Source organism: Xenopus laevis, chromosome 1S, assembly GCF_017654675.1.
Source record: "Xenopus laevis strain J_2021 chromosome 1S, Xenopus_laevis_v10.1, whole genome shotgun sequence".
NCBI lineage: Eukaryota > Metazoa > Chordata > Amphibia > Anura > Pipidae > Xenopus > Xenopus laevis.
The window spans coordinates 31,904,357-31,930,964 of record NC_054372.1 but is presented as its reverse complement, the minus strand read 5'-3'; the positions used below and the strand labels follow the sequence as shown (position 1 = coordinate 31,930,964).

General features: G+C 40.0%; 1 protein-coding gene across 3 annotated transcripts in view; it reads left to right on the top strand.

Annotated features, from left to right (window-relative positions):
- Window positions 1-26,608, top strand: part of LOC108706610 (microtubule-associated tumor suppressor 1 homolog) — a 72,599-nt gene that overhangs the window by 26,964 nt on the left and 19,027 nt on the right. For all 3 annotated transcript variants that reach the window (XM_018243172.2, XM_041579497.1, XM_018243173.2), the window contains exons 2-3: window positions 12,495-14,814; window positions 22,800-22,995. In XM_018243172.2, the coding sequence (XP_018098661.1) occupies window positions 12,616-14,814; window positions 22,800-22,995 (2,395 nt within the window). In that variant the 5' untranslated portion in view covers window positions 12,495-12,615. The remainder of the gene's footprint in view (window positions 1-12,494; window positions 14,815-22,799; window positions 22,996-26,608) is intronic.

The following is a 26,608-nucleotide window of genomic DNA, read 5'->3' as shown; positions in this document are numbered from 1 at the left end:
TTCAAATATACTCTGCCTGCTTGTACTTATGGGCGTTAGAACTCTGCTTTATTTCACTCAAGTAGAGTGAAAAAAAAATCACGTGTTTAGAGCTAAGCTACAGGGGAGATTTTGATCAGATTTTGTTGGTTAGATTTTATCTGATCTTGTCACTCAACAGCAGGAGATTTTGTTGGATCCCTAGCTATAATGTAAAGTCAGATTATCTAAGTTTGGTGTGGTTAGTTCATGCATCTACATCCGACAGTCTGTGTATATCAATGAGAAATAAAGATTTTATCTCATCGGATGAAGAACCAGCTTGCAGCGTTCGCATCAGACAAGAGGTTCGTGTCAGATGTTGTTTACACGTCAGATATTTGTATCTGTCCCATTTTATTTTGATCCATGCCACTATATTCCACTTGTGGATCCAACACCATCCTACAAAGTCTCCCATGTAGTTTAGCTTTAGGAGCCCTTTTGCCTTCTTTAGTTATTCTGTTAACAAAAAAGACCAATAAACCTGACTGTATGCAGTGAAATTCCACCTTCGCTTTACTTGCTCTGACAGCTGCGAATCGGAAACTTCAGATGGTACCTAACTGCTCTGCACGGGAAACTGATCATACTTTCAAATGGCAGTTTGAACGGCAACCTTCCCAGAACTCCAGCAGCTTTGTTTGTTTCCCTGTAGAGCAGCCAGTGACTGTGTAGAGATTTATATCCGTAGGCCCAGTGCAGTCTGCATATTCTGTTTATGAATCAGTCTTGCTGTATCTGCTTCTATGGCAGATATTATTTGACTTGTTCTGTTTTGATCATTTATGGTGATCCATAAGCTTAACCTCCCAACAGAAGCTCAGACCACAATGAGCATGTGCATGGTCTTGGTCTTGCAAAGATGTTCAACAAAGTTACAAGATGACACCCCCCTGCGGCCAACTTTGAAAACATAAATCATTTAATTAAGTTTGTTTATGTTTAGTATACAAGATAACATTTCTAGCATTATTCTATTTTAGACTTTAGTTCCCCTTTAAGCTCACAACTCCACTTTAAATCAAAGGTTACAAGCATAATGAGTGCTATACCTCTGGTTATGTTTTATGGCTCTATAAACTTCTACTTTGCCAGATACAGAACAAATATGACTTGACAGATAAGTCCTAGCTTTGTGTTAGTTTTAAAGTTGCAATTATTACTATGTCTGAATAAGCAGAGTAGTAAAGCAAGCCCATTTAACTCTTCATTTGTGTATTGTGCTCCATTGTACGACCATAGGGCTATCAGCCTCTGATACTGCCTGCACCTCATTTAAATACAAGTGCAAGGGAGGGGGAATATAGGGGGTCACTGAGGTTAATTGGTATTTTTACATACTATTTACATTGCCTATAAAAATCCCTTGGGTGCTTAAGGTATCACACCATCTGGCTGGAATGAATTCCAAATGTGAATTTCTATTTGCTAGCCACTGACTGCAAGTAATAAAAAAAAAAAAAAAACCCTTTTCATCCATCACCTTGGAAAAATGGAAATACTTCTATATAAACTGAATCTAAAGGCCATGAGTATTTTCCCATAATGTAACTGATTAGTTTGCCTTATGGCACTGGCTTTAGTTCCTTGTCCCTGTTTCTATAGACCAGCAAGATCTGGATAAACTGACTGCAAACCACATGTTTCTAATGAGTCATTATGGAATTATGAATGTGGAGCTTTGTGCAGGTTATGAATTTGCCTTATAATTTCTACCCACAGGGTTTAGGTAGTGGAATATTTAACCACATTACAGAGCTAGAGACTTGTCTGTCTTTTAGATCTCTCCACTTTGTTTTCTTTGCATAGATCTGTAAGCAAATATTTCTGGGATTTAAAATAAACGCATATTCTTTTTCAGCGAACTTCCTTGCAAGGCTGAACTGCAGGGCTGAGCTATGGGAAAGATTTATAGCTGAGCAGGTCATATAATCAGGCTATTCATCCATTGATTTCTGGGGAATGTTTTTGTACTTTGATTTGTATTTCATGTAGCCCGCTCCTTAGGGCAGAGACACACGCAAAGATTCGGGGAGATTCTAATAGAATCTAAATCGCTGACACCGTCGGGCGACTAAATCTCCCTGAATCTTCTTGTCAGTCTCTGCCCAAAGGTTACATTTTAGTATATTTTTTTTTTTTATAGTGTTTGAGTTATTTGCCTTCTCCCTTTCTGTTTTTCCACCATGCAATTTAAAATGCTATGTGGTCTTTGGTGGTCACTGACCCAGGCAGCCAATAATCTATTTCTCTTTGATTCTACAATATTATGGTTGTGTTCATTTTCGCCCCTGTCGTATTCATCTTTCAGTCTGTCATTATTATATGAGTCTCGATGTCAGCACAAAACTCCCCGGGTATATAGGTGCACGTTCTGTTGTGGCCACCATTCACTGCAGGACATCCAATAGCGTAATGAACAGCACCTTTTTAGTGAATTTAAAAGCCTTTATATTCACATGTCTCAGACCAAACACAGCAATGTTTCAAACACAGCAACGTTTCAGGCCGTTCCCCGGCTTTTTTCCAAGCTAACACATAAGGTCACTTGGACTTCCTTTTAAAGCTATTAAAACAGCGCCATCTATTGAACATGTAATTACAAAGTATCCAAATAACAGTAACCATTCATATAAATATACATATAGACAACTCGTATCCATTTAGGAGAAAAATGTGGCCACTTGAGAAAGAAACATTTAACTTTTCTTCATTAATGTGCACTTGTCCATTTTATCTGTAAAAAACATAATGATTAAAATGATAAAAACCAGATCAATTAAAAAATAGTATGTAAATCATACTCTATTCAGGCCATTTGGGACTAGGGTTTCAAGGTGGCGGATCCAAAAGGCTTCCTTTTATAATAGCCTCTTCTCTCTGTCCTATCTTCGCCGGGAAAGAGGGACATGGTCCACCACCTGGAATTGAAGTTGTTGTATTCCATGCCCCATCTCCAGGCTACTGCCTGATCAAGCTTCTTAGTTTTATGGCCGACTATGTTCCCTGATCCTGTCCTAGACGTGGCGAGTGGTCTGGTCCACATACAGAAGTCCACAGGGGCATTTAATTACATAAACAACAAATGTTGTCGAGCAGGTATAATATCCATTAATCCCCTTGCGTGGATGATGGACATGTGGACCTCTCAAATAATTCGTGCAACAATTGCAATTTAGGCATGGAAATGTCCCCCGCTGTCTCGGAATCAACACCTGTTGTGTATCCTTTTTTCCACCCATGTCCGATTGAATTAGCATGGACCCTATGGTTCGACCCTTTTTATAAGACCTCAAAGGGGGGGGGTTAAAACTAGGGACATTCGGAATCCCATCCCTTAGTACACCCCAATGCACAAAATATTCACAACCTGTGGACTAATATTTCTGGATGTGGAAATAATGGTATTGGGCCCAAATTCTTTTTAGGACGTTCCAATAACATATTCTCTCGGTTACATTGTTCAACTTCCAATCTCTGTTGAGCTAATACGGGGGTTGGATAACCTCTCCTTCTAAATTTATGCTGCATCTCATTTAATCTTTGATCCAATACCATCTGTTCACTTGTGATTTGGGTAACGATTTTTTACCTTGTATTGGATGAAACGAATTGTAGTGTAACAGGGTATTTTTGTCAGTGTGTTTAGTGACTAGTTCGGTTAACAATTTACCAGATGACCTGTACACTCTGGTGTCCAGGTAAGGAATCTCCACCTCACTGACATGTATTGTAAATTTGAAATCTGGGAACATAAATTGATGTATTCAAAAAAAGGACCAATGTAGCCCCGCCTATACCATGAACACATCATTGATGTACGGAAGCCAATGTAGACAGTGCTCATGTTATCGTGCATTATATGAGTGCCTGATTGCTAGGGTAAATTGGACCCTAGCAACCAGATAACTGCTAAGCTTCCAACGTGAAATGCTACTAAATAATAAGGGAAATAATTAAAAAAAAAAAAAACCCTTGGGAAGTGATCTTCTATGAGAATAAGTGTGGGTACAGTTGTGTTTGTACAGAAATGGATAAAATGCCAAACATGCCCCCAAAGGGAAAGCCAGTGACCTAGAACAGCATTTTTTGACCCCATGCCTGGGTGGCTGCACACAGACCAGATTTTAGGATTTTATTGTTTTGGTTAATCAGTACCGTATTTGGCAATTGCAGTGACTCACTTGTACTGAGACGAGCAAATGCCTAAACATGCAGGGAAATTAGTAGCTGCTTAGAAACCGGTTTCTTTTTTTTCTGGGGGCCTGTTCTTTCTGCAAAGGAAACACAGACCTTCCTACAGCTCTGGGAAAATATGATCTATTTTACTCTGTCATTTTAGGCTGTGCTGCGTCCTATGAATCCTCAATAAACCTACCTGAGCTGAACTGTTCCAGTTCTAGTACGAGCAGCCCTCTCATTTGTAGGTAGACTTCTAAAGATATCAGCTTGTTCTTTTATCGGCATTCTCATGCTATAGACTGCTTCAGGTTGAAATGCAAACTTAAAGGGTATTGAAACCCCAAAATAAAATTAGTTTATTTAAAGGACCAGTAAAAATTAAGTTCAAAATCTATTCTATACCCCTCTAACAATGCATCTGCCCTGCACAATTTTACATATTTCAAGTGCTTTATGTGAAAATATCATTAAAAAAGTTCTCTTCCTGTTCTCAACAAAAGGCAATAGGGCGACTTCAGCTGTGCCAGATGGTGATGTGCGTGTTTTTTCTAACCCGCACCCGACCCTAACCCACCCTCCCTCAGCCCGGGCTCGCATCCGACTTCCGGGTTCCTTTTATGCACCCGAGCCGACCTGTCCAGATGATGACGTCCCATAAGGGGTGGGGCGAGCGGGTGGGAGGGCAGGAGAAGATCTTAACCCGCACCTGGCCGCCACCCTCGAAGAAGAGTGCGAGGTTGGCCTGAACCTGCCCGACCCGCATGAATCGGGCCTGCCCGCACATCATTAGTGCCAGACCCTACGTGCGAGCTCCACAGCAGCTCCTGACATCCCCTCCTCAAACCAGAAGCCACTTGCTGCAGCTTTACAAACAATTTTCTCACCCCTTGTTAGCTGCCGATTTCTTTTTTTAACATTTCTGTAAATTACGTTCCAAAGAAGAGAGGCATCGTACTTGTTGCTTTGCTGCGAGCCGTCGAAGGAATGCACAGACTGACAGTGGATTTATGGCTGACCTGGTTGCTTCTTTCCTTGCTTGTAGCACTTAAAGCCATAAATCATAAAAATGTTAAACTCATAAGAAATGGAGTTCTATTACAGGTGTAGTATCAGCAAGGTTACATTGTTTCTAGTGACAGACCCAGACAGAAAAATACTGTTTTTTAATTAAATTCACAAATAAAGATCTAAATCCTAAAAATTAATATGGCGAAAAATGCCATATTTTATATACTGAACTTGTTGCACCAGCCTAAAGTTTCAGCTTGTCAATAGCAGCAATGATCCAGGACTTCAAACTTGTCACAGGGGGTCACCATCTTGGAAAGTGTCTGTGACACTCACATGCTCAGTGGGCTCTGAGCAGCTGTTGAGAAGCTAAGCTTAGGGGTCGTCACTAATTATCCAGCAGAAAATGAGGTTGGTCTGTAATATAAGCTGATGATACAGGGCTGATTAATAAATTCTGATGCTAATTGCACTGGTTTCTGTGCTGCCATGTAGTAATTATCTGTATTAATTACTAATCAGCCTTATATTGTGACATTTCTGTTCTATGTGTACTGTATATTGTGAGTGAGTCCCTAAGCTCAGTAAGTGACAGCAGCACAGAGCATGTGCAGTGAATCAGCAGAAAAAAGATGGGCAGCTACTGGGGCATCTTTGGAGACACAGATCTTCACTGCTAAAGGGACTGGGTTTGCCTTGGGCTGGTACAGAAACTCAAAATATATTGTACAACTTTTCTAGCTACTTCTTTAGTTGATCTTTAGTTCTTCTTTAAAGGAAGAAAGGAGTTTAAAAATAAAAACTGGGTAAATATGCTGTGCAAAATAAAAATGTTTCTGATATATCTAGTTAATTGGCAAAAATGTAATGTATAAAGGGTGGAGTGACTGTATATCGAACAGAACACTACTTCCTGCTTTTCAGCTCTTTAATTATGAGTTAGTCAGTGATTTGAAGGGGGGCCACATGGGACATAACTGTTCAGCGAGTTTGCAATTGATCCTCAGCATTCAGCTCAGATTAAAAAGCAACAGTTATGGGTCATTTGCCCCCCCCTTCAAGTCTTTGATTGGTTACTGCCTGGTAACCAATCAGTGGAAACCAAGAGAGATGAAAAGCAGGAAGTAGTGTTCTGTTCCGTTATGTGAGACATCCAGTCACTCCAGCCTTTATACATTACATTTTGCCTAACTAACTATATTAGAAACATTTTTTATTTTGCACAGCCTATCTATTTACCCAGTTTTTTTATATTTGCACTGAACAATTCCTTTTAACTTTAAAGGTTTTTCCAAATGACATTTTCTTTCATTAATTGAAATGTTAACTATGATTTACTTTTCCTTTATGGACAACTGCATTTTTGGGGTTCATGATTTTAAAGAGCTCAAATGTGGCTCCAGAATGGCATTGCCCTCAGGCAATCACTCAGGCGCTTTGTGCTTGAAAAAGCCATTGGTGTGTTGTAAACCATTACTATTTCTATCACTAGCTGCTTGCTTCATTTCTATTCCTTCCTGCTAGGTTAAAAAACGATTTGCCACAAGATGGGTTGTTATGGTAATAAGTGCTAAAGATATGGAATTCCTTAATCCGGAAATTGGTTATCCTCCAAATTATGGGAATGCCATCTACCATAAAGACTATTTTGAGAAAATCTGATTTTTAAAAATGATTTCCCTTTTCCCTGTAAAAGGATCACGTACAAGGTACTGTGTTATTAACTAAGCTGTATGAATCTGTTATGGTGGCAAAATAATTAGGGATGCACCGAATCCACTATTTTGGATTCGGCCGAACCCACCAATCCTTCACGAAAGATTTGGCCGAATACCAAACCGAATCCTAATTTGCATATGCAAATTAGGGGTTTGAAGGGGAAAACATTTTTTACTTCCTTGTTTTGTGATAAAAAGTCATGCAATTTCCCTCCCCGCCCCTAATTTGCATATGTAAACTCGGATTCGGTTCGGCCGGGCCGAATCCTGCTCAAAAAGGCCGAATCCTGGCCTGAATCCCGAAACGAATCCTGGATTCGGTGCCTCCCTAAAAATAATAATGTTTAAATATTTAGCAATCCTACGGCATCCTGATCTAAATTAAAGGAAGATCCCTTAAATTAAAACCCCCACTTTTCAAGCATTTTGTATAATCCTATACCTGTAATATAACTAACTCGGTTTCTCATGAGTCTGGAATTCTTTTGGCGGTTAAAATATTTGTTTTTAATAATATGCATTTCTTACTTGGTAGAAACCTGTAGGATTTTCATTGTGTTCTGTGTACAACAGTATAAAGAGGACCATATACAAATCATTCATGTTGTTAGGTCTCTAAATGAGAGGATCTTTGCACGACTCCACCTACATGCAGGGCCAAATCTGCCTAATCCGATTATTTGACCCGTTTTCCTTGTCAGACGGGATTTTCAAACCTTTGAACCCTTAGTCATGTGTGATTTGGACAATTGAACACTGAACACAACAGAATTCATTCATTTGCTTTGTCAAATTTAAACATGCATATTGGGGTTCAGATTCGGGTTTGGTGTTCTTCCAAGTATTTTGTTTTTCCAACAAACCAAAAAATTATGGATTTGGTTTATCCATATGTACAGATAATTTGTTTTGTGGTTGAAATTCAAAGTTATTCTGCCTTCGTGAACCCATAAAATTCTTAGCAGACAAAAGCAGAAGCGCACCTCTAAAAAGAACTTTAGAAATGTGTTCCCTTTCAACCATCTTCCTAACCATTGTTCCGTCCTGTGAGGAGGGTATAGACCATCTATGTGTGGTTATTATGGATTTAATAGCGCAATCTTCTACTGATTGCTAAAAAGGATCCCATACGTGTACTAGACCTAACATTTCATACAAGCAATTAAATTGTGTTAAAATACAGCAGGAGGAAGATTGTACTCACAAACTTACAGATTCAAAGATGAGAAGTTTGAGACAATGGGGCAAATTTACTTACCTCCGAAGAGTTGCCAGCATTGGCCTCGCAGCTCACTAAAATCTGAAGTTGCGTTCAGAGAGGCGAAAGGTAGCGAAGTTGCGCTAGCGGTAATTTATCAAGCAAAGCGAAGTTAAGATAGCTATGCCTAATTTGCATACGGTGCCAAGTTAAAGTACAATAGACGTATATGTAGCAGCAAATACATTACACTACACAAGCCTGGGAAAGCTTCATAGAATAAAATAGAGGTGTTATTTTGCCTATACATCTGCCCACTGTATAGTTTAGGTGCCATATGTTCGGAAATGTAGGGGGAAAGGAGGGTAACCCCAAAAACATTTACAATCTTTTTCAGCCTATCACCCTTAAAATAGTAAGACACCAGCGTTTTTTGGGACTTAGGAAAAATTTCAACTTTTTTTGAAGCAAGCCCTATCTACTCTATTGCACTTCACCTGGTCTGAGGTGGCGAAGGCAAGTCTGGCGCAAGAGGTAACGTTGATTAAAATGCGCAAGCTAGTGAATTAGCGTAGTTACGTCCCTTCGCCATAGTGCAACTTCGCCTGGAGTAAGGGTGCGAAGTAGCGCTAGAGTAGGTCCACTTCGCTAGCGAATTTACGCCAGCAACCCCTTAGTAAATCAGCGAAGTAACGAAACGACATCACGCTGGAGAATCTGCGCTAGCCGCTTCACGCTTTAGTGAATTTGCCCCATAGGGTTATATGGCATGTGTGGTGATAGATTCTGTCAATCTCAGTATTGGCAAGTGTGTACAGAAAATCTATTAATGTGTGTGGGGAGAAGGTAAAGGTGGTTACAAAAGTCAAGGGCAAATATGGGGTAGTACTGTAGTTCAGATAGGAAATGGCTCACATGGGGTGGGTGAGCACCATACTCACAGGAGTACAAAGCCAAGGTGACTGCGTCACAAAGGAAGAACTTTCCATGAGACTGTTGTAAGTTGAGCACTTGTATTAGGGCTGATCAATAGTGATGGGCGAATAAATTCGGCAGGCACAAATTCACAGTGAATTTCAGCGTTTCGTCAGCGGCGAATAAATTCATGAAACTGCCGCGAAAATTTGCCGGCAAAAATTCGGCAGCAACAAAAAAATTTGGACGCGCGTCTGAAAAGTCGTTATCGTTAAAACTGTCATGCGTCAACATTTGGACGCCCATTGACTTTAACGCTGTTGTCAAAATTGACACGGGTGTCAGAATTTGTGAATTTTTCTGCGTTTTGCAGGAAATTTGCTTATTTTTCGGCGAATCGAAACCGGACAAATTCGCCCATCACTACTGATCAATTCTGTGGAAAATGCAAATATAGTTCTTCGCAAAACTATTTTTTTTTTCTGATGTATGATTTAATTCGCAGCCCTCTCATAACATATCATATTTACCCTTTCACTGCAAAATCCCATTGCTTTCCTTTTCTTTTTTTTTTTATAATGGCCTTCAGTAGTGTTATATGATTTTTTCACAAGTTATTTTGTTTTCAGACTGATTGTATTTTTAAGTTTATTACCCAGTTTCAAACCATTGACTGATTTTATTTCAAGCAAGCCTGTACATCACATGCCTTTAACAACCAATCAGGTCTTTGTTTTCATTTTTGCACAAGTAGTAAAGTAATCAAAACAAATTGCCCACAACAGTCCCATTTAGTACACCAATAGGATTTCATAAACACTGTTTAAGCCCTGCTTGTCCTTAAAATCATTCCATCTGTTATGCATAGGTACCAAAAGTACTGTATTTAGAAATACTTTTTGTAGAAGCAAAGGGAAGCATTTTAAATGGGATATATTTATGTTCATCTTTTCAAAATCGCACCAAAGTATCAGGGCTGATGGCAACCACAGATAGCTACTGATATAGTAGGTCATGTTTCACTTCAGGGCCCCCCACTCTAAAACCTCCCCCTACTAACATTACACCAGGCAGCAGGCTGAAGGTACAGGATAAACTGCTTTGTTGCAGTGTGTCCTAGATCCTTCTTGATCGGAAATGTTGGCTGTTGGAGGGTTCCATGAGTTGTAGCCAGGGCCGCCATCAGGGGGGGGACAGGGGGGACAAGCGTACCGGGCCCGGGCATGAAGGGGGGCCCGGCAGCGCTGCATTTTTTTGAAGATCCGGGCCCCCCTTACGAGCGCCCGAGCCGTACGTCTTGCCTCTTCAGTGCCGAATGCGGAAGTGCCGAAAAGCCGAAGCCGATGCGACGAAAAGACCCGAAGTCACGGAAAAAGCCGAAGTCCCGAAGTCCCGAAGTCACGAAGCGCCGAAAAGACCCGAAGTCACGAAAACAGCCGAAGCCGAAGTCCTGAAGCAGCGCAAAGACCCGAAGTCACGAAAACAGCCAAAGCCGAAGTCCTGAAGCGGTGAAAAGACCCGAAGTCACGAAAGGAGGCGAAGTTGAAGTACTGAAGCCATGAGTTCAATTCTACTGAACACCAGTTTGTGTTTTTTTTTTTTTTAATCCCCTGGCCACCAATGTATTATTTTAATATTCTATAGGCCCCTGCCACCAATCTTTTTTTTAAAACTTTTGTTTTTGGGGCCCCAATTTTTTTTTTAACTCGTAAGGGGCCCCTTGCCACCATTGGTTTTTTTTGGGTTTTTTTTTTTTAAAAAAAATTAATTTTCTTTTTGGTGGCCCCAAATTTTTTTAACTTGTAAGGGGGCCCCTGCCACCAGTTTTTTTTTTTCAAAAAAATTTTTTTTTCTCCAAATTTTTTTTTTTGGGGCCCCAATTTGTTTTTAACTTATAAGGGGGCCCCTGCCGCCAATGTTTTTTTTTTTTTTCAAAAAAAATTTTTTTTTTTTAAATTTTTTTTGGGGCCCCAATTTGTTTTTAACTTGTAAGGGGGCCCCTGCCACCATTTTTTTTTTTCAAAAAAATTTTTTTTTCTCCAAATTTTTTTTTTTGGGGCCCCAATTTGTTTTTAACTTATAAGGGGGCCCCTGCCGCCAATGTTTTTTTTTTTTTTCAAAAAAATTTTTTTTTTTTAAAAATTTTTTTTGGGGCCCCAATTTGTTTTTAACTTATAAGGGGGCCCCTGCCGCCAATGTTTTTTTTTTTTTCAAAAAAAAATTAATTTTTTTTCAAATTTTTTTTTGGGGCCCCAATTTGTTTTTAACTTAGAAGGGGGCCCCTGCCACCAATGTTTGTTTATTTTTTAGTTTTTTTTACATTTTTTTTGTTGGGGCCCCAAGTTTTTTTTAACAGGGGGCCCCTGCCACCAATGTTTTTTAAAAAAAAAAATTTTAATTTTTTTTTTTTGGGGCCCCAATTTTTTTATAAGGGGGCCCTGACCATCAATAGCTTTTTACAACTTGTGTGGGGGGGGGGTTACTTTTTTAGCGCTGATGTCTGTGTGGTCTTTTAACGGCGATGTGGGCGGGATATGGGGCGGAGCTTGGTCGTCAGTGTGGGCGGGGCCCAGGGGGCCCCAAAAATTTTGTTGTACGGGGCCCCGTGATTTCTAATGGCGGCCCTGGTTGTAGCTCAGTAGTTAGTAGATGCCACAGGTTACTGATCTCTATTCTAGCTCTAGTAGGCCATTTATTAGTTCTACATGCATGAGCATTATTGCATAACCGGCACATTCCCTTTGTGATACATTGGATAAGACTGTTTTGCTACACACATTGATGGTCAATTTGCACTGATCTGAATGCTAAGCTCTTGTTATTATATATAGTACATAGAGCCTATCTCAAGCACTGCAAGAGGGTCCATGAACATGGTAGGTTGGGGTCAATGGCAAGGCAAACACGAGATCAACATGCAATATTGTAACCAGAGCTTGCCACGGCATGAAAATCACATAACTTCATCTATGCCTGGGGCATGTATTATCATTTAAACATTAAATAAACCCAATAGGATTGTTTTGTCTCCAATAAAGATTAATAACATATCAGTTGAGTTCAAATACAAGCAGTGGCGTAACTAGATATTACTGGGCCCCAAAGCAAATTATTTTTCAGGCCCCCAAAATGTTGACTTGTTTCTCCAATATTTATTGAAATTGTATATGAATTAGGGCCTCGTGGGGCCCCTATACCTCCTAGGCCCCCCTGCAGCCGCAGGGTCTGCTTCCTCTATAGATACGCCCCTGAATACAAGGTACTGTTTTATTATTACAGAGAAAAAGGGAATAATTTAAAAAAAAAAAATCATTTGATTAAAATGGATTCTATAGGAGGCATCCTTCCCGCAATTCAGAGCTTTCTCTATAATAGGTTTTCTAGATAACCAATCCCATACCTGTGTGTGCGTAGATTAATTTTTAATTGCTGTTTCTGCATTTGTTTTATAGAGTGAAGCAAACAACTGGATTTTTGGGCGTCTGACAGGAGCTTGCCTGCACTGAATATTTGCCAGTGAGAAACCTGATCTTGTAAATAGAATGTCGTGAAAAGAGTAATGCAGGTACCAGGATGAGTGTGCAGACAACAGCAACTAAAAAGAATGTTTTTCAGAACCCTTTGTGTTTGGATGATAACAATGGAAATAATTCTGAAAGTAAGAATATTGCCAGCTGCCCCAAATATGAATGGAATGTAAATGTTAATGGTCAGGGTCCTGGGGTGAACGACCATTCCATTTTGGACCAACAGAGTGACAATGAGGCCCACAGACATTATTTATTACAGAGCCCCAATGCCTTGGAGCTGGACAGCACTTTGGACTATATAGGTAATGCAGCCGAATACTGTGACGCCTTTAATCTAAAATCTGATAAGGGACGTAAAACTGTTAATTCCAGCCTTTTGCTTGAAAATACAGAGGAGGAAGATGAAACGGTTGATTATATTAACAATAAACTCTGTAATAAAATGCAAGACATTTTATGCTCTCCCCCTGTACCAATCCAAACTTTGGGATCCAATGAAATCCATAAGAGTCTTGGTGCGATCACAGATAAGGACAGTGCATACAGCCAGAGTGCTGAGCAGTCTTTCTGTGTACAGGAATCCACTGATTATTTGTGCAAAATGGAGCCCAAATGGACTGTTCAGGCATGCCTTGGTGATGCTGAAAAACTGTGTGGGAATGAAACAAGTAATCTGGCAGATATTGGCAACACCGATAACAAATATGAACGCAATTCAAGCTTTGGCATTTTAGCTTTGTCGTTGGATTTTACAGATGAAATGTGTATGAGAAAGAATAGTTTGGTTTCAAGTGGTTCCGAGAAGCCCCTCAGCGCTTCAATACTGGAAGGTTCAATATTACCCAATAGTTCAATTGATGTGTTTACAGGGTCTGTAGAGAAGATGGACAATAATTCTGGTTTTTGTCAGGGTGCTGGACTTTCCTTAGGAGACCTGAATTATCTTGAAGTGCCTCATCAAAATAATTCCAACGAGACTCCACAGAGTAAAATCTTTCTAACTCCTGAGAACAGCGTATTTACAAATGAAACCAGTGAAGTGATGCTAGAAGTGAATGCTTGTAGGGTTACTGATAAAGCTGAGGAATCACCCCTTCCAAACCTTAGATTAAGCAGAGATGTTGAAAAAGAGGATTCTGCTCCAGAGACATCTCAGGAGGAATTTGTTTCAGATTCTGTCCCTGCGACGCCCCTGGAAGAACGTGTCTCAGAACGAATTAACAATAAAAACAGTATTAAAAACAAAGAAATTAATGGCGAAGCACATTCCTTAGAGTCCCCTGCTAGACCTGATTCTTTCAGTTCAGAGTTAAAGGATTTGTTGAGTAATGGATCAGGGCAAAACTCTGAAGAGACATTTATAATTTGTAGCCCCCATTCAGGAATTGGGTCTAAAGCTTTCACCTCCACTCCATTGCCTGAATCTAAAAATATAACCTTCTCTGTCCCAGTGCTGGACAGTATCACAGAGAACAAAAAGCTCCAGCAGAATCTTGAAGCTGTTAAGGATAACCTGGAAGGACAGAGATGTGGCTCTGACGGCAATACCGCAACAAAGACAACCAATAAGAAACCTGCAGTAGTGTCTGTAGTTGGCAAAGCAAAGAAAAATGAAGTTATAAGCTTTCCTAAACCCAATTTTAAAAATGTCAAAGCAAAAGTGTTCACTAGACCGTCCTTACTAGTAAAGGACAATAATCCATCTGCTTCTAAAACATCACCTAGATCACCTCCATCATGGTCTAATACATCTTCACCTGCCCAGTCTCCACGACCGTTGTCCTCTACTGTCAAAACTGTTCCAAAAAGGTCTGTGATCGACCAAGAAGTTAAATTAGAAGCAGCTATTGCTAAATCTCAAAAGCAACCAATTACTAAGCAGCTCTTCCCTACCCGGGCTGCACATGTCCCAACCCATTCAAAACATGCTTTAGGTAAGGTTCCCAGAGCTGCTGCTTTAAAGCACACTCAAGATGAGACTGAGAAAGCGAGTTCTACAAATTCAACACGCTCCTCTGCTGCTGCTGCCTTAACTTGCACGGCAAGCTCCAGATTGACAGAAAATAAGAGTGAAAAGACAAGAACTTCTGCAAAGCCCAGTGCACTAAATGTGGAGCTTATGGGGCCAGACAAAATTAAGCAGAACGGAATTATTCACCCTCCATTTGACAAAGCAGAATCTCTTAAGGAAGCTAAGGGAGTTACTGTATCTGGAGATATGGATATCTTGGCTAACATAGTGGTAAGTATTTTGTATCTTGTGCTTCACAAACTCTTTGGAATATGCTAGTATTTAAGTGTCAGCAGGGTAATTGTCATCATTCACAATTATACATGTTTGTGTGTTGGTCTCCTTATGTATGTTGGCAGGGAAGCAATGGGATAGTTCATTGCTTAGGAAAAATCCCCACGGGCAATATTTTCTCTGTTCTGATGCTTGTTTGTATTGAATGTTCTTGTAAATACAGCAAGGGGATCTATTATCTACAATGCTTCGGGACCTGAAAGTCTTAAAGTAATTCGGATTATGATTATTAATTTAGAGAAAAAGGTAATCCTTGAATAGTCCGAATAAATAAGACTGGAAAACGGTACTCTCATATTGTGAAGCTTTTTGGATGCAGGTTTTACGGATAAAAAATCCACAAATATTCAGCTTTGAAACTTTTAAGAATTTAGTATGAAATTGATGATGTTCTAATGCATTTGTAGTGCAGATCCACTTAGCATTTTTGTCTATATCGTACTATTAGCCAAAGGCTATCAAAATACGCTCTTTTTTTCAGATTTTTTAAGAAAAAAAAGGTCCGACCAAACTAGAATCCAGATTTTTTTTAAAAAAAGTTTTGTGCGCAAAATGCTTGAAATCCCCAAAATTTTTTGGGTTGTCTACCCGTAATTACATTTTTCGTGAAATTGCTCAAATCCCCGAATGCAGTGCAGACCATGATATCTTCAAATTTGAAATGGGACCCTTGCCATTGACTGCTACAGGACCTCGACAGCTTGGAGATGGAGTATTTTCGGATTTTTTTTTTTTTTTTTTTTAAAAATAACCCATATTTTTCGGATTTTATGCCCGAAAAGCATGAATTTTTTTGCGAAATTGCTCAGAACCCCCGAATTTTTTGACTTGTGGCCGAAACTCTGCAGACCATGATATCTTCAAATTTGAAATGGGACCTTTGGCATTGACTTCTACAGGACCTTCTCAGCTTGGAGATGGAGTAATTTTGGATTTGGACTTGTAGCAGCCTCTGGGTATAATAAATCACTAAAAATTAAAAAAAAAATTTCCAATAAAAATTCAAATTTTATAGTAAAAATAGTTTTTGGCATTAGGTCTTATAAATAACCCCCAAAGTGTCTAGCAGGTAACACGGCTACATCTCTAGGATCCCATAACAATAGTTTGGATGATCCTGGAAGTTGTAGTTCTGCACCACCTGGGAAAAAAAAAAGTTGCAGATGCCTGGGCTTGCCAATTCTTTTACTACGAGAACTTTCAAGTTTGTTTATTATGCTGTGTGGGAAGTTTTACTATGTACCAGTAGTAGTGTTAACTCTGGGAACCACTTCTAGTGAAAGCTGTTGATTTTCATTAAGGAAAACAGCAAAAAAACTGGAAAAGTCACCCAAACTGGAACTGCCATGTTATCGGTCACAGGCTAATATCACATTCCAAGATAATCCATAACAGGCCATCACCTGTAGGTGCAAATGCTTAATTTAGAACTTTAATCCTGAAGGTGCAGCATTGCACACATTTAACATACCAGTGAATGTTGAAGAGGTGCACTGCACATAGGTCCATGGGTTTATAATACATACCCTAAGGGCATGCGCATAGAATTTAGACAGAAGGGCTGGTTCTGCAGCCTTATCTGTGACCTTTCAACATTAATTTGCATTGCTCAGAATGTAAATTGTAATTTGTTTTGGGTGCATGCACAGCTCCATGTTTCTCTGGGTGGGAGGTAAATAATAAGTTTAATGGCAGGTCATTCCTGGGGCTATTTAGCCAGCTAAAAGTAATAGGTTGTATGTATTATTGCAGCTATTAGCTGTAAATACTGTGTATTTAAGAAAGGGAAGGGTTATTGCGGTGGCTAAATTGCTTTATTTCTAAAGTCAAGTTTGTGACCATTGTTTTCATCTCCCAAAAATGTAGTTTACAGTCAGGGCTTAGAAAGACGGTATGTCAACTGCATCAAAGCAGCACCCCTTTCTTTTTAATGTGTGAGAAGCAAAAGCATAAGACGAAATAAGGTGTAGTACAGGGTTATGGAGTCACAGGCATTTATGTAGAAACTGAAAATAGAATCCAGATCTTTAGGTGTCCACCCTGTATTCTGACAGTATGGCAACACACGGACTTGTCATGCAGATTGATTGATTTTCACCTACACTCTATTAACTCTGGTGTATGGGGCTTCCTTAGTAAATTGACAGCCTTTGGTTCAATCAATAGAGGAAATCACATCCTCAGTGGTCAGGCTAGTGCCATATGTGCACAACATAACTATCTCTAACCAACTTATCATTGGGCATAGTGAAAAATATCACCATGCTTGGTGTTCAGAATAATTTTAGCAAAATAAACCTCCTAGGATGATTTGGACCAAGTAATCATTTGTGTGTCATGTGGGATGAAAGTGTAAAGGTAAGAAGTTAAGTGCCAGGCCTGGGATTCAAACTAGGCTCTGGCATATCTGGTACAGAGAGACCCAAACAGCTCTCTCACAGGCCCAATGAATAAATAAATACATTTATTTTAAAGACTGTCTATGGTGTCTTCATCAGTACCTCTGACATTTATAGGAATCCACAGGTTGGAAGTATGTGCCTGTATAGTGTAGCCTATCTTGCCTAGCGCTTAGAACGGCATGTTGAAATTTGCTAAATGGAAACTGCCAGGAATAGAAACTGTCAGGGAATGGGTGTAACTTGTATGAGCAGATAATGAGGCTATGATGGAAGCCTCCATTAGGCAATGTGTGAGCACTACTCTAGTTCATATGCACTGCTTGTTCTATATAATGTGTTTATGTTCTTCACTGTATGCATACCAATAAGGATATGGTTTTTTTCCGGTCAACATAATCTTCTGACTCTTGGCGTATGAGTATAAAGCAGAGAAACAAAATAGAACGGACAAAAGGTTTTATTGTGCTCCTTTGTATATACTAAGCCTGCTTATTACTTTTCCTCTGTGTATGGGATGCCCCGAGTTTCCTTGGCACAGTTGTATTAGTTACACTGCTCAATAAACATCCGTGAAGAGTCTGTGCCAATTTGCTTTTCCTCTTACCTGGATATCTTCCTATAGGATTACTGTGGGGATCTTCTATCATCCCTACAGATTTCTAAATTGTCAATATATCATGACATTGGGCCTGATCGAGCCAGATCATGACTGGAAGCAGAAACGTTGGGTTATGTAAGGAAGAAATACTGTTCCTTGCATTTGGCTTATGCTGTGTATTGGCAACAGAAGGGGATTCTAGTATGGGGGGTTATTAAATGGGTTTGCCAGCTGATTGGAATTTACTGGGGATTGATATGAAACTGTATCTTTTGTGAATGCACCTGGCTTTTATTTAATTATCAGTTTTATAGTCACCACATGTTCTGCCATGTGTATAATGAGCCTTCTGACACTGCCAGTAGAGTGACACTGTACTCAATGAGTTTCATATTGTAGTTCTCGTTGCCAGAAAGCTCTCTTTAATAGTTACATTTCTTGGAAATGGGGTGACCGATAAGTTCTGTAATGACTCTCAGTGCCAAGTACATCTGATGTATGTTTATCTACTCCAAATGGTTTTTTTCCTGTTGAAGTTTGTGTATAATCACATGATAAGTGTATAGAGTGTGATTAGTGAATGTAATGTATTTGTGGGCAGCCAAGCACTACCCTGTTTGTGCACAAACCAACAGTATACTACAGTTTCTAAATGTGGGGCTCATCCTCTGCATACAAGAACTTTGTTTTGGTTTTACTCAATATTTCAATTTATTAATGTCCCATTGAAGAAAATAATGTTACTGTATGAGAAAATATTATGGGGACTAGGTTTTGGATCTTGACCAATAGGTTAATAATACCTAATACACTATAAGCACTGCACAATAACTATGGAATGAGTACAAGTGTAGTAGTGAAGTTTCTGTAGATCATTCCAAGTGAGTTAAAAAGTTTATATAGAGAAAATATATGTCCGTTATTTGTAGTGTGCCACTTATTTACCACTAACCACTGCCACGTTGTGTTGGTATTTGCTGTTAACCATGTTTTAATGATTTTTTAAAAACAAAAACACCTGAAGTTGCTTATCATGGCAGACAGCGGGAGAATTGCATAAACGTATGCCCACATGGTGGGCGATGTATGGCTGATCTGATCATGTGCCCTAGGGCCCAATGATCGGTATAATAATGCAGGCAATCAGATGCGGCCACGATCCGACTGGATTTTTAACCCTGCCTGATTGACATCTGCTCGACTTTCAGCCAGATATCGATTGGGGGAAAGCCGGTTGGAGGGCCCCACACACAGACCAATAAGCTTTTATGGGCTCCTGTATGGCCAGTTTTAGAGATTATGTCCTCCTTGATGAAAGTTTAGCTGCCATTTATTTAGAATGATGGGCTACTGTATATTGTTTCTTCCAACAATTGTGCTGTGTAAGGCAGTTTGCCATTGTTTTTTTTTTTAATATGAATATTTTTCAGAGTTCAGTCATTTTGACCATCCCCTTATCTTTCTGCTGTTAACGCCAATAGCTACTTGATAGGGTAGTTGTGAGTTGGAGCACCCTCATTGGAAGTTCAGTGCACAAAACAAGCCAAGCGTAACACAGAATATGGTTTATGTGTCTCTTTGAAAAGAATGCGTTCAGGATTTAATCCTCATGTTGTTTCTGGGTGTGTGTGAGTCTGTTTGGAGAGTTGGCAGCATCCATTTGTTTACTTGATTGCTGCAATATATTTAATATCATACCTGTGCGCCTAGGTGTTCAGCTATCCTTCCATTCATTGGTTATTCAAATTCTCCAAGAACATGACTGTGGTTATAGTGGTGCAAAGAAAATAATATTGTGGTATGATGGGCACCATACCAACACAGTGTCTCTGTCGCTTACCTTAACTTATCTGTGTCACCTCAGGAAGGTGCTTATTTTATTCTCACACTACTTCTTTGTGCATTAATTGTCCAATATGTGCTGTGTATCTACCAGTAATGAACTATGTCATAGCCTTCCATAGCTACCAAGTAATATAGAGAGCAGAATTCATAGACTGTCTCATCTTTTCATTATATCCATTACATAAAAATGCAAAGTGTAAGGCTTCATAAACTAAATTTGCCATTCAAACTCCTCCGTAGGGAGGCTGCATGGTAGTTTAGCCTAAAAAAAAAAATGTTACTGTTTTAAGTCCCTTAGGGTGGTTCAGGAAATGTACTTTTATATTATCAACTTGTTGCTGGCTTGAGTAAATTGTGTTTTGCCCATATTGTGGATATGTAAATGTTGTGTTTTCATGGGAAGCCCTGGGTCATGGAAACCCTGCCTACTCATTTAAATTCTCTCCGTTTATGAATTATGTTTGGTGCTTATGGGAAAACAAAGCACCCAAATATTGCACCTGGTGTTTAATCTACTTGGTAGGGGCATTTATCACGAATTTTGAAAGTTTTGCCCTGTGTGACAACAGGTTTTTTGGTTTGTTATTACCCTCTTACGGCTGCTCTTATAATTTCCAGAAACCTATTATTTATATTGCCAATGTCCATCAATGTTTAGTTAAAGTCTGGTGAAATACATTAATACATAAACTATTTGCATCCAGATCCGCTGAAACACTGCTTTCTCTGCCTGCACAGAATATTTTTCTTGTGGTTGTGCAACCCATGTGTTTTTCATTGATGGGTTTAAAAAAACTGCTTCCAGGCACAGCAGTAAACAAATTACAGTTCAAACATTCAAGCAAATGTATGAGCTCACTTTTTTAAAAGCGCAAACAGCTTTTTTTTTTTTAAAAAATATATATATCAAATTTTGATATTTTATGTGAAGCTAGACATTTTCTTACGTTCCCCAAGTGCCCTCTTTTTACTGCTGTGCAAGTTGTGCCTCTTTGCACCCCCCCAGTAGCCTATTAACAGAATAATAGGCAGCAAGACAGGGTATTTTAGCTGCTCTGGTGGGTGCTCTGATGCCCTGCTTCTAAGGGCTGCTACAGGTATTTCAGGTGATTAGTCGGCCAGTGACAAATCGCTTCTTTTTCGGGCGAATCTTCCTGAACTGCCTTCCCCATCGGCTAGAATGGTAATCGCTGGCAGGATGGCTCGGATCACTTTCCGAAGTTGCCCAGAGTTTCCTCGTGAGGCAACTTCAGACGACTTCGGAAAACGAATCGTTCTAAGTGCCGTCCCGACGTCGATGTACATTCTAGCCGGAGGGAAGGCCGTTCGGAGTAGTCGCTCGAAGAAGAAGCGTTTTGTCACTGGGCGACTAATCTCCTGAAATAGCAGCATATGTATCTGCCCTAAGTGGTGGGAATTACCTTAGATAAGAGTTCAAGGACAATAAACATTTCAATATTTGTAAGATTCAGATTAGGCAAGTTAGTAAATCTTCGTTTCTTGTTAGTAATAACTCACTTTCTGCTGCTTATACTCTTCAATTATGTAGTGAGAGACATGTCTGCACTGTTATCATTTTACTCTGACCTAATTTGCCTCTAAATCTCATATATATCCCTGCAGTACAATAACAGTTGGACAGGGATCAATATGTGAATGTGGCAACACGCCCTTTCATGAGAGTAGGTATGCTTTATTGCTCTAAAGCCAATTATTCCTCATTCAGGCCTGTCGAAGCAGACATTCCCTTTTTACCTGGAACCGTTTCAACAGTTCCATGGAATGGCAGTAATCCAGGAGGAAAACTGACAATCAAAAATTGTTATACTCGAGAAGCTTCTCAGTATTTCTGTATTTTCTGATTTACTTAAAATTTCCCCCAAAACCCTACTGGCATAGGAACCAATTAGCAGCTAGGCCAGCCTTATGGGGAACCAAAACCTGTCTTTGTTGTGTGGCTGCAAGCAATAGTGTATTCAGAAAGTCACTATTTAGTGGGCTGGTGGGGGCTGTTTGGGCCTCTGTGTGGGCTGATTGGGCCTCTTTTACCTGAAATGGCAGGACCTATTTTAATTCTCAGTCCGGACCCGCCTACACGCGCTTGTGTGAGAACAGCTCCATTGGAAAAAATGTAATGCGTCTATTCCTGCGCTCCCCTGCGGCTGAACGCAGAAAAACGGAACGCAGGGGAGCGCAGGTAAAAACGCTCGTCAGTAACAGCCCCTAAAAGATTTTTTTTTGTTACTGTTCCTTTAATTAGGGCTGAATGGGAAGTCTACACAGGGCTCCCTTGCAGCTGCAGGGTCTGCTTCCTCAATAGTTACACCCCTGAACACTGCGTTTCTCTGCAGGCTGAGATCCGTGTAGTGTGGAATCCACTATCCCATGGATATCACGGTTCCCTTTTGTTAATGAGCCATGAGTCTTCGAGAGTTGTACCTGTAAGCTAACAACTGTTTAGCTTTTAATCATATAGATTTTAGAAGTTTGGCTTAAAAGGGGTTACTAATTATTCTGTTGCCTAATTCTTTAGGCTAAGGGCAGACGGGCAGATTTGGGGAGATTTAGGAAATCGAAATGCATTGCGCTGGCGTTTTCTCATTCAAGCAGGAAGAAGGCAGTCGACAGGCGACTAAATCTCCCCGAATCTGCCCGTCTGCCCCTTTCCTTAGGGTAAGGTAACACTGGGTGATTCGGGGAGATTTCGTCGCCCGGCGAGTAATCACCTCTTTTTTGGGGCGACTTATCTCCCCGAACGGACTTAAATGAAAAAAGCTTGCGCCAATGTACTCGCGGCACTCCGATTTCTGAAGTCGCCCGGTTTCCTCACGAGCAAACTTCGGGTGACTTCGGAAATTGAAGTGCCACGAGTGCATTGGCGCAGTCGTTTTTTCATTGAAGCAGGCGGAAGACATGGGGAAGCAGTTCAGGGAGATTAGTTGCCGCAAAGTAGAGGCAATTGGTCGTCGGGCGACTAAATCTCGCTGAATCTCCAGGTGTGCCCTTACCCTTATTAGGCTTTGGCTATTTTTGAAAGGTGATAAAAATCTCTTTAACCCCACCTCCCTTTTTTTCAGCCTTTACCTACTAAGTTGGCAATTCCAAGCAGCCGCAATTTGCACAAGGAGTTTATACTTGGTATCAAGAATGTAGCCTCTCAGCCTGCCAAGGGACGAGTACTGACCACTGTACAGAGGCGAGGAAGCCTGGGCAAAAACATCCTGACCATCCAAGTGTCCTCTCCTCCGAGAGAGAAGCAACAAGTGACAGTTGGTAAGGCATCTGTTTTACCTTGTTCTACCCAGTCTCTGCATTTTTAATTGATTTTCTAGTAGACTTAAGATATGAAGACCCAAATTACAGAAAGATCCAATATCTGGAAATTCCTAGGTCCTGAGCATTCTGAATACCATACCTGTAATACATTTCATGCAAAGACAAGTCAACATCACTCACGGACTACCTTTAGACCCATAAATCTTTTTGTATGGCTTTTGTTGCAGGATCATGTTTCCAGCCTATTTTAACAGGACAACCCCCAGTTATGTGTCATGGGGACTTTTCCCTTGGGTCAAAGTGATTAACTCCCCAATTAATCACAGAATCGTGTACACACTGGCCATTTGCTTTTTTTGTGTGTGTGGCGGGTGTGTTGCACAGTGATCAATTATTCGACAGCCAAGCGCAATCTTTCATATGGTGACAGCTACAGTATATGCTGATTTAGTGCTTTGTAATTCCTTCCTGATTAATGGAAACATGCTGTTCAAAGTTATTAACCTATATTTCAAGAGGAATAGGTTATGGGTTTCCGAGAACATCTTGTACCTTGATGTGCCAATTATATAATGGGCAAGGAGAATTGCTCTTGTAATTGATTTTAAATTCATCTCTGTACACATGCTCATATTTTAATTTTCCTTATTACAATTTTGAAGCAGAAGTTGGTTAGGGGAAGGAGCACGGAGACGATGCCTTCTCTTTGTACTAGAGCTTAAAGTTACTGACATCAGAAAAAAACTTTTTTATTATCCATCATAACATGATGCTATATATAATGTTGCCATAAGTATTTGCCTGATGCTTTTACATGACCTTTCTTACCCCCATGTTCCTCTGAGTGGGCTGCCATATTTGTACAGCAGGAGTCTGTTAGCATTAGAAACTCTAACTGACAAGAAGGTTGGCAAAACAGGTTTAGGAACTTCAAGTGACAATTACTTACAAAAGCAGAACTATCAGTGAAAAACGATCAACATGACCTATAGGTAACTTTTAATGTAGATTAATATGTCCGTATCAGTATCACTTTAAAAACTGTCACACTGCTCCCCTTAGGGTGCCCTTTACTGGGAAAGAGGTGTATAGGGGCCAGTAAGGGAGAAATAGATGACCACTGTGCATCACTCCTACAAGTCCAAAATGTGATGCTGCCGTGGCATTTGGATATTTGTCTATCTATCGTCCATCTATCTATCTATCCATCTCTCTATCCATCTATCTATCTGTCCAATTATCATCTATCTATCTATCCATCCATCTATCATCTATCTATCTTCCATTTATCCGTCTCTCTACCCATCTTTCTGTCCATCTATCATCTATTGTCCATCTATCTGTCCATCTATCTGTCCATCTATCTGTCCATCTATCTGTCCATCTAGTATCTATCTATCATCTATCTATCTACAGTATGAATCTATCTAGTCCCAATGGAGGAGCACTCAGGGCCATTCCTGCCATGAGGCAAGATGAGCACCTTGCCTCAGGCGACAGTGGATGGCCAGTTACAAGGGGCGGCAAAAAGCCACCTCCTGTAACTTTGAGAGCCGAATTTCCAGTTTTTAAACCGGAAATTCGGCTCTGCTAGTGCAGAAAGCGCAGTACGCACTCGTTGCGCTAGCGAAGCAGCCCCTTCTGACCTGCTCAGATGCTAAACTTTTAATTCTGGAGTGGGAGAGGGGTGCGGCATCGGGTTGCTGCCCACGGATCGCTCCTGGGAGCACTCACACACAAATATATTGTCTGCCTGGTTGCTGCTAACAAATAATGTAATAGTCTAGTGAAGTACAGTTCAAACAGGTCTTGTGCAAACAAAAATAAGTTTGTTTTTTTTTTTTTTTTTTAAATGTAATTTAATTTACAAACCCAGCATTTCAGTCACTGCCTGTGACCTTTCCCTTTCACCTTCTCAACATGGACCCCCCTGCAGGTGCTGCTCCATGTTACAAAATTCACTCACCTACAATCTCAAAGTGTGCAGTTTAAGTTCATGAGGTCTTTGCAGACATATAAAAGGTAGCAGGAAATCAACAATCATAGGATGGTAAATGTTTTAGGTTAACTGCTGGCGATCTTTGCAACTACTCAGGTGGGAGCTTTTTAAATATATATTATAACCATAAAACCAATATGATTAATGTGCATTAAGATCTCTTCTCCTCACCTGGGACCTTCCAGCAGCCTATGCAGTGAAATCTAAGTATTGCAAAACATTTATTTAGTACATTGCGCACCCTTGCTTTAGCAGCTAGCAATTAACAATAGTGATTTATTTTATTGAAACATGCAGTTTTTGTTCTGTTGTTCTGTACCTGCCTTGCCTGGAACACCCTTGTTATGTAAGCATAGCTTGTCCTAGTGAGAAGGAAAGGAATGTGGTGCTGGCCCTTTTAGTCAGTCATCTCTCCTCCAGCCTTGTGTGCCCTGACTCACTCACAACACTATTTATTGACACAAGAATAGTTCACTGTTTCCATTCCAGTGTTTTGGGGAAAAAATTGATTACTGTTAGATTTTTTTTCTACCTGCCCTCCAGGTGAAACTATAAATGAATGAGACAGTGAGTTCAGCCCACGTTGCTCATAATTGCTTAAAGCTCCAAGTAATTGTCAGGCTACAGCATATTTCACATTAGGATATACACACAGGGCCTCTTGCACTTGGCTCTTTCCCTTTAGGTATATTCATTTAAAAGCGATGTAAAACCTTAAAACAAATGAATGTAAAATAACTCATAAGTTTTTCTCGTTTACCATTTACGTTAGGAACTGCTAATATCTTGACAACCGGTCCTGGGGGGGGAAAGAAACTGCAATTATAATGAATGAGAAATAACAGTGCCACCTGCTGGTCATTAGGCTCACTGGCTACATTAAGCTTAAAATTCATTTCCTGAGAAAAGGAAAATATTTTCTGTAGATGTGCTGTTTACTGAGCAAAAAAGAGTCATCTGATGTTTCTAAAGTCTGTTCTAAGCGAATCAATATCACAATTAGGGATGCACCGAATCCAGGATTCGGTTCGGGATTCGGCCAATATTTGGCCTTTTTCAGCAGGATTCGCCTGAATCCTTCTGCCCGGCTGAACCGAATATGAATCCTAATTTGCATATGCAAATTAGTTGTGTGGAGGGAAATCGCATGACTTTTTGTCACAAAACAAGGAAGAAAAAAATTCGGTAAAAAAAATGTTTCCCCTTCCCACCCCTAATTTGCATATGCAAATTCGGATTCGGTTTGGTATTCGGCCGAATCTTTCGAGAAGGATTCAGGAGTTCGGCCAAATCCAAAATAGTGGATTCGGTGCATCCCTAATCACAATCCATTTATTTTCAGCCACCTGTAGTCAGTGAGATGAAATTTCCAGCAGGTGGTGCTGTTAATATCTTGAAATAATCATTCATGTAAATTGCAGAATTGCTTAGAAAAGCACTGAGCAATTTTTTAATAATTTGTTTGTTTCCTTTAACAGTACTCCATATGTGGCAGTTAGTGTTATAGGCAGACATATGCTATAATGAACATACCAAAAAAGAATATGATTTCTTTGCCTGGGGATATAGAGACAGGGGCTTACTCAAGGGCAGCCAAAGTAACATGAGGTA